General features: G+C 46.3%; 1 protein-coding gene across 1 annotated transcript in view; it reads right to left on the reverse strand.

Moving 5' to 3' along the window:
- Positions 1-7,500, reverse strand: part of LOC139373078 (TRAF2 and NCK-interacting protein kinase-like) — a 79,102-nt gene that overhangs the window by 4,282 nt on the left and 67,320 nt on the right. Inside the window, exons 17-29 of the mRNA XM_071113165.1 lie at positions 7,378-7,500; positions 6,883-7,166; positions 6,593-6,687; positions 6,381-6,481; positions 6,201-6,224; positions 4,628-4,696; positions 3,210-3,298; positions 2,924-3,017; positions 2,572-2,718; positions 2,364-2,451; positions 1,729-1,899; positions 452-595; positions 179-313 (exon numbers count right to left, since the gene is read on the reverse strand). The exon at positions 7,378-7,500 is cut by the window's right edge and continues 45 nt beyond it. Of these exons, the coding sequence (XP_070969266.1) occupies positions 179-313; positions 452-595; positions 1,729-1,899; positions 2,364-2,451; positions 2,572-2,718; positions 2,924-3,017; positions 3,210-3,298; positions 4,628-4,696; positions 6,201-6,224; positions 6,381-6,481; positions 6,593-6,687; positions 6,883-7,166; positions 7,378-7,500 (1,564 nt within the window). The remainder of the gene's footprint in view (positions 1-178; positions 314-451; positions 596-1,728; positions 1,900-2,363; positions 2,452-2,571; positions 2,719-2,923; positions 3,018-3,209; positions 3,299-4,627; positions 4,697-6,200; positions 6,225-6,380; positions 6,482-6,592; positions 6,688-6,882; positions 7,167-7,377) is intronic.

Genomic DNA, 7,500 nt, shown 5'->3' on the forward strand with positions numbered 1-7,500 from the left:
CACACACACACACACACACACACACACACACAGAGAATAGTCAATAACACACACAGGAGAGTCAACAACACACAGAAGAGAGTCAATAACACACACAGAAGAGAGTCAACAACAGACACACACACACAGAAGAGAGTCAACAACAGACACACAGAGAGAGAGAGGGAGAGTTCCGTACCGACTTTGTAGTGTACGCAGCCCTCCAGCTCTCCTACAGTGACCCAGCCCTGCTTCTTCTCCACCTCTGGGTCGTTGTGGAGTATCCTGTTCCTCAGCCAGGACAGGTAGTACACACGCAGCTTATTCTTCTTCCCTGGGAGGGGGGGAGAGAGAGAGAAAACAGAGATGTCTCTATCAGAACAGGGATGTTCTACAGGCCACAGAGCAACGTTCTCCCTCTGTGGTCATGTTGCGGTTATGTAATGGTTCTACCGCGGTCAGTCGGTAATACCTGATATAGTAACCAGGACATTAAGTCCCTCCAGGACGTCCATCTGTAGGAAGCGTCTCCTGGTTATCAGGTTATAGACCTTCCCCTGACCGCTACGGTCAAGCAACATCAAACCATTCTCTGTCCCCACCAGCAGGTTCACACCTAGAGAGACAGAGAGAGAGAGAGAGGAGAGAGAGAGAAAGAGATAGAGAGAAAGAGTGGAGAGAGAGAGAGGGGGGAGTTTCAAAGAGAGAGAGAGGGGAGAGAGAGAGAGAGAAAGAGGAGAGAGAGAGTTTCAAAGAGATAGACAGAGAGGGGAGAGAGAGAGAAAGAGATAGAGAGAAAGAGTGGAGAGAGAGAGAACGAGAGAAAGAGAGAGGGGGGAGTTTCAAAGAGATAGAGAGAGAGAGGGGAGAGAGAGAGAGAGAGGAGAGAGAGAGAGATATTCAAAGAGAGAGAGAGAGGGGAGAGAGAGAGAGGGGAGTTTCAAAGAGATAGAGAGAGAGGGAAGAGAGAGAGGGGAGTTTCAAAGAGATAGAGAGAGAGGGAAGAGAGAGAGAGAGAGAGAGAGGAGAGAAATAGTTTCAAAGAGAGAGAGAAAAAGAGAGAGAGGGGAGAGAGAGGGGGGAGTTTCAAAGAGATAGAGAGAGGGGGAGAACAGAGAAAGAGAGAGAGAGAGAGAGAGAGAGAGGAGAGAGAAAGAGAGTTTCAAAGAGATAGAGAGAAAGAGGGGGGAGAGAGAGCGAGAGAGAGAGAAAGAGATATAGAGGAAAGAAAGAGAGTTTCAAAGATATAGAGAGAAAGGAGAGACAGAGAGAGAGAAAGAGAGAGAGAAGAGAGATATTATTCATCGTCAGCGTGCATGTGGAAATACACACGAGTGAGTTGCATAAGTGTATGTGCATTCATGTGTGTGAGAGACTTTGCCTGTGTGTGTGTGTTCACATGTGTGTGAGAGACTTTGCCTGTGTGTGTGTGTTCACATGTGTGTGAGAGACTTTGCCTGTGTGTGTGTGTTCACATGTGTGTGAGAGACTTTGCCTGTGTGTGTGTGTTCACATGTGTGTGAGAGACTTTGCCTGTGTGTGTGTGTTCACATGTGTGTGAGAGACTTTGACTGTGTGTGTGTGTTCACATGTGTGTGAGAGACTTTGCCTGTGTGTGTGTGTTCACATGTGTGTGAGAGACTTTACCTGTGTGTGTGTGTTCACATGTGTGTGAGAGACTTTGCCTGTGTGTATGTGTTCACATGTGTGTGTGTGTTCACGTGTGTGAGAATATCTGGGGTGTCTTACCCCAGAGAGCAGCACACAGTATCTCAGAGTTGAAGCGCTTCTTGTATTTGCGTATCTCAGGCGTGTCACTGTGAGGTCGTATGTTGGTTGGGTTCACGTTGACCACGCTGATCTTTCTGGCCTCGGCTAGTCTGGCCTGCTCCTGATGCAGCAACTCACTGGTGAACAGACCTGAAACCACAGAACAACGTTATAGTATAGTGGAGGCAGGTAGCCCAGAGGTTAGAGCCTTGGGCCATTAACCAAAAGGTCGCTGGTTTGAATCCCTGAGCTGAAAAGGTGAAACATCTGCTGCTGTGCCCTTGAGCAAGGCACTTAACCCTAATTGCTCTAAGGTCGCCGTTGACCCTGGCCGTGACCCCGCTCACCGAGGGTGTCTCTGGGAGAGTTGGGATATTCAAAAACACATTTCCATTTCACACATGTATTAATACACACTTATACATCAGTGAAATAGGACAAATAGAAGCACAGGTTAGTTTTGTAACGTTTACACTACATTACAACCTTACAACAACATAAACACAACATTACAGCAACCAAAGAATAACCTTGCAACAACATAAACACAACATCACAGCAACCAAAGAATAACCTTGCATTAACACAACAACCTCACATTAACACAACATTACCAGCTGAGCTCTCTTCCTCGTCTTCAGTAGGGGAGGTCTGATAGGACCGTGGGTCACCAAATGGGCTGGAGGCTTTAGATCCAAATTGCTGGAAAGAAACAAGCAATGAGCACAACTGTAGACAAAAACTAAAGAATCACTGTGTGTGTGTGTGTGTGTGTGTGTGTGTGTGTGTGTGTGTGTGTGTGTGTGTGAGAGAGTGTGTTACCTCTTTCAGTGCATCCAGGGTTGAGGGTGAAGAGGAGGAGCTCTGCTGGACCAGGTCAGGGAGATTGCCTTGGTTACCGCTGCCGTGATGGTTGCTATGGAACCCGTTACTCTCACCATGGCCTGGTGCCCTCCTCCTCTCCTCCGCCTGAGAGAGACGCAGAGAGAGAGAAAGCTAAGTTGTATGTCCGTGCGTGAATGTGCGTTTGTGTGCGTGCGTGCGTGTGTGTATGTGCGGGTGTGTGTGTGCGTGTGTTTGTGTGCGTGTGTTTGTGTGTGTGTGCGTGTGTGTGTGCGTGTGTGCGGGTGTGTGTGCGTGTGTGTGGGTGTGTGTGCGTGTGCCTGTGTCTCACCTCTGTCATGATCAGAGTGCTGTCCTGTGTTGTGTTGAAGGAGCCCGCCAGAGGTTCTTCAGTCAAACCTCCATATGCTTCGCCCTGCTGTGGCCTGCAAAACACACACACACACACACACACACACACACACACACACACACACACACACACACACACACACACACACACACACACACACACACACACACACACACACACACACAGTCAGATCCCCTACATACAACTCACTACAACTGTAAATCGATGGCCTAGTATACACACACACACACACACACACACTTACATGACGGCCACAGTCCCATCTTGCCCCGTCTCTCCGTCCTCGTCGCTGCTCTCTGACCGCTCCTCACTCGAGGATGAGTAGTCCGTCACCTTGGAAACAGGGATAATACAATCCCATCTATCACCTTTATTTGGAAGGTATACAGTCTGAAAGTGTACACTATGAAGGTATACTGTCTGAAAGTGTACACTATGAAGGTATACTGTCTGAAAGTGTACACTATGAAGGTATACTGTCTGAAAGTGTACACTATGAAGGTATACTGTCTGAAAGTGTACACTATGAAGGTATACTGTCTGAAAGTGGACACTATGAAGGTATACTGTCTGAAAGTGTACACTATGAAGGTATACAGTCTGAAAGTGTACACTATGAAGGTATACTGTCTGAAAGTGTACACTATGAAGGTATACTGTCTGAAAGTGTACACTATGAAGGTATACAGTCTGAAAGTGTACACTATGAAGGTATACAGTCTGAAAGTGTACACTATGAAGGTATACTGTCTGAAAGTGGACACTATGAAGGTATACAGTCTGAAAGTGTACACTATGAAGGTATACAGTCTGAAAGTGTACACTATGAAGGTATACTGTCTGAAAGTGTACACTATGAAGGTATACTGTCTGAAAGTGGACACTATGAAGGTATACAGTCTGAAAGTGTGCACTATGAAGGTATACTGTCTGAAAGTGTACACTATGAAGGTATAGTGTCTGAAAGTGTACACTATGAAGGTATACTGTCTGAAAGTGTACACTATGAAGGTATACTGTCTGAAAGTGTACACTATGAAGGTATACTGTCTGAAAATGTACACTATGAAGGTATACTGTCTGAAAGTGTACACTATGAAGGTATACTGTCTGAAAGTGTACACTATGAAGGTATACTGTCTGAAAGTGTACACTATGAAGGTATACTGTCTGAAAGTGTACACTATGAAGGTATACTGTCTGAAAGTGGACACTATGAAGGTATACTGTCTGAAAGTGTACACTATGAAGGTATACAGTCTGAAAGTGTACACTATGAAGGTATACTGTCTGAAAGTGGACACTATGAAGGTATACAGTCTGAAAGTGTACACTATGAAGGTATACTGTCTGAAAGTGTACACTGTGGAGGTATAATATCTGAAAGTGTACACTGTGAAGGTATACTGTCTGAAAGTGTACACTATAAAGGTATAACATATGAAAGTGTACACTGTGAAGGTATAATATCTGAAAGTGTACACTATAAAGGTATAACATATGAAAGTGTACACTATGAAGGTATACAGTCTGAAAGTGTACACTGTGAAGGTATAATATCTGAAAGTGTACACTATAAAGGTATAACATATGAAAGTGTACACTATGAAGGTATAATATCTGAAAGTGGATATGCTTTGTCACAAACATTACCTTTCTCACCTTCACTGGAGGTCTACTGCCCTCCTCTACCCTCAACTCTCTCAGCTCCTTAGCCAGCGCACTTAGGTCCTAAAGAGAGAGAGAGAGAGAGAGAGAGAGAGAGAGAGAGAGAGAGAGATAGAGACAGATAGAGAGAGAGAGAGAGAGAGACAGAGAGAGAGAGAGAGACAGAGAGAGAGAGACAGAGAGAGAGAGAGAGACAGAGAGAGAGAGACAGAGAGAGAGAGAGACAGAGAGAGAGAGAGACAGAGAGAGAGAGAGACAGAGAGACAGAGAGATAGAGACAGAGAGTGAGATAGAGACAGAGAGTGAGACAGAGAGACAGAGAGATAGAGACAGAGAGTGAGATAGAGACAGAGAGTGAGACAGAGACAGAGACAGAGAGAGAGACAGAGAGAGAGACACACACAGAGAGAGAGAGAGAGAGAGAGAGAGAGACAGAGGGAGAGAGAGACAGAGGGAGAGAGAGACAGAGGGAGAGAGAGACAGAGGGAGAGCGAGACAGAGGGAGAGAGAGACAGAGGGAGAGAGACAGAGAGACAGAGACAGAGGGAGACAGAGGGAGACAGAGAGAGACAGAGGGAGAGCGACAGAGGGAGAGCGACAGAGGGAGAGCGACAGACAGACAGACAGACAGACAGACAGACAGACAGACAGACAGACAGACATACATACAGGGAGAGAGAAAGAAAGAAAGAGAAAATAAATACACATTTGAACCCAGATATTGATTAATGTAGTGATTCCACTTCATATTCTCTAACAGTCAAGAGGGTTGGGAGAGTCCAATTAACAGAGACAAAGGGGGAACTGAGAGAAGGACAGAACGAGATCAACTATCAGCATCAATGACTTCACGTCAAATAAACATTTGTGAACTCTGGAGAAAGATGTCCGAGTGAAAGACCAGCTAAAACAAAGATTTCATAAACCAATAAATCAAAAAACAAGCTTCTAAAAAATAAAGCAAACACCCCCATGCTACCAGATGGCCCAGTCCCAGAGCCCCATTCCCCCCAACCACTGGACCAAACCAATTCATGCAGACAGGGTGGACCTCCACACGCTCTTCCTAAACTACACACACACACCCGTTCCTCCTAAAAGAAACCATGTGCACAGAGTAATGAAGAGAAATATATATTTTTTGTATTTATTTAACTAGGCGAGTCAGTTAAAAACAAATTCTTATTTACAATGACGGCCTACCGGGGAACAGTGGGTTAATTGCCTTGTTCAGGGGAAGAACGACAGATTTTTACCTTGTCAGCTCAGGGATTCAATCCAGCAACCTTTCGGTAACTGGCAACTGGCCCAATGCTCTAACCACTAGGCTAGATGCTATCAGCTCCCTGACACTTCAATTCACACATATACTTCAGAATTCCAAAAGTCTGACTTGGTCAGACCTGCAAAGTGATGTTAAATTGAGCTTACACACATCCCACTAAAACCTAGAATGAATGGGCCATACTGGTTATACAGAGAGAGAGAGAGAGAGAGAGAGAGAGAGACAGAGAGACAGAGAGAGAGAGAGAGAGAGAGAGTGATATAAAAGGGGGAAGTCACTAACCTCATCTATGGCTTTCTTATAGCTCTGATAGAAGGGGATGAACAGCAGAAGAGATTGAGGAGGAGAGAAGGAAGGAGAAAGAGAGGGAGAAAAAGAGAAACATAAGCAGCAGAAGTGGAGAAAGCCTGACTCCCAGAAAGAATCGAGGTGTGTGTTTGCGTGTGAGTGTGTGTCACTCACAGCAGGTCTGCTGGGTCTGCCTGAGTCTCGCCCCTCCTCCGGTCTGATCCTGACCTCCTGATTGGCTTCTGCTGGGGGGGAGGTCTCCTGGACTGGTGGACCTATCACAGCATAAGGGAGGAGTCAGCATCAACATTCACAAAGCGTATCAATAGACAAACACATGTATTCATCAGTCACATATATATATGTGTGTGTGTGTGTGTGTGTACCTCTCTGTGATGAAGGTGAGGATGAGGAGGAGGAGTGAGAGGACCTCTGTAGAGCAGTATCCAGACACAACTCTGATGCTCTCAGGTCTGGATTACTGAAAGAACACACACACACACACTGTTAATACACACACACACTGTTAATACACACACACACACTGTTAATACACACCACACACAGTTACTACATACACAGTACACAAACACCAGGGTTGGGGTCACTTCCTGACTTGACTGGAATTTAAATGGAATTGAGCCTGACACACACACACACACACACACACACACACCTGTCTCGTATGAGTCCCTGTCCGTTGGGGGAGTTTTTCCTCATCAGGGCTGGGGAGATGGAGGTGGTTCTCTGAGGGACCTTAGGGGGAAGCTCATCGTCCTCTCGGCTAGTGGTACGAGGTGGAGGGGCGGGGTTCGAGTCAGAGGTGGGGTCAGAGTTCTGACGGGGGGGCATGCCTCCTCCCTCCTCCCCTCTCCTCCCCGTCCCCCCCGCCTCTCCCCCTCTGCTCTCCTGCAGAGACTGAGAGCCTGTCATGGTCTTCACTGGAATCAGATGGGCCATCTGGAGAGAGAGAGAATGAGATAAAACACTGAATTATGGGAATGTCCGTTCTCATTTTCTAATTCCATCAGACAGACACACTGCTTGTTGACTGTACTACAGGCTACAGCATAGTAGTATGCAATAACAAATACAATTACATGTTTATATTGTATATTTATAATTGTCAACACACACAGAGAGACAGACGACAGAAGGGACAGACACACACCTGTGGTTCAACCGGGCGGTGTGTTGGTGGGGTGCGGGCCGGCTGCATCCCTGCAGTGCTGAAGGACTCGGAGCGAGGAGGCAGGGAGGCCTCAGAGACCCGGCTGGAGACGGCCTTATGCTG

The sequence above is a fragment of the Oncorhynchus clarkii genome, chromosome 18 (genome assembly GCF_045791955.1).
Source record: "Oncorhynchus clarkii lewisi isolate Uvic-CL-2024 chromosome 18, UVic_Ocla_1.0, whole genome shotgun sequence".
NCBI lineage: Eukaryota > Metazoa > Chordata > Actinopteri > Salmoniformes > Salmonidae > Oncorhynchus > Oncorhynchus clarkii.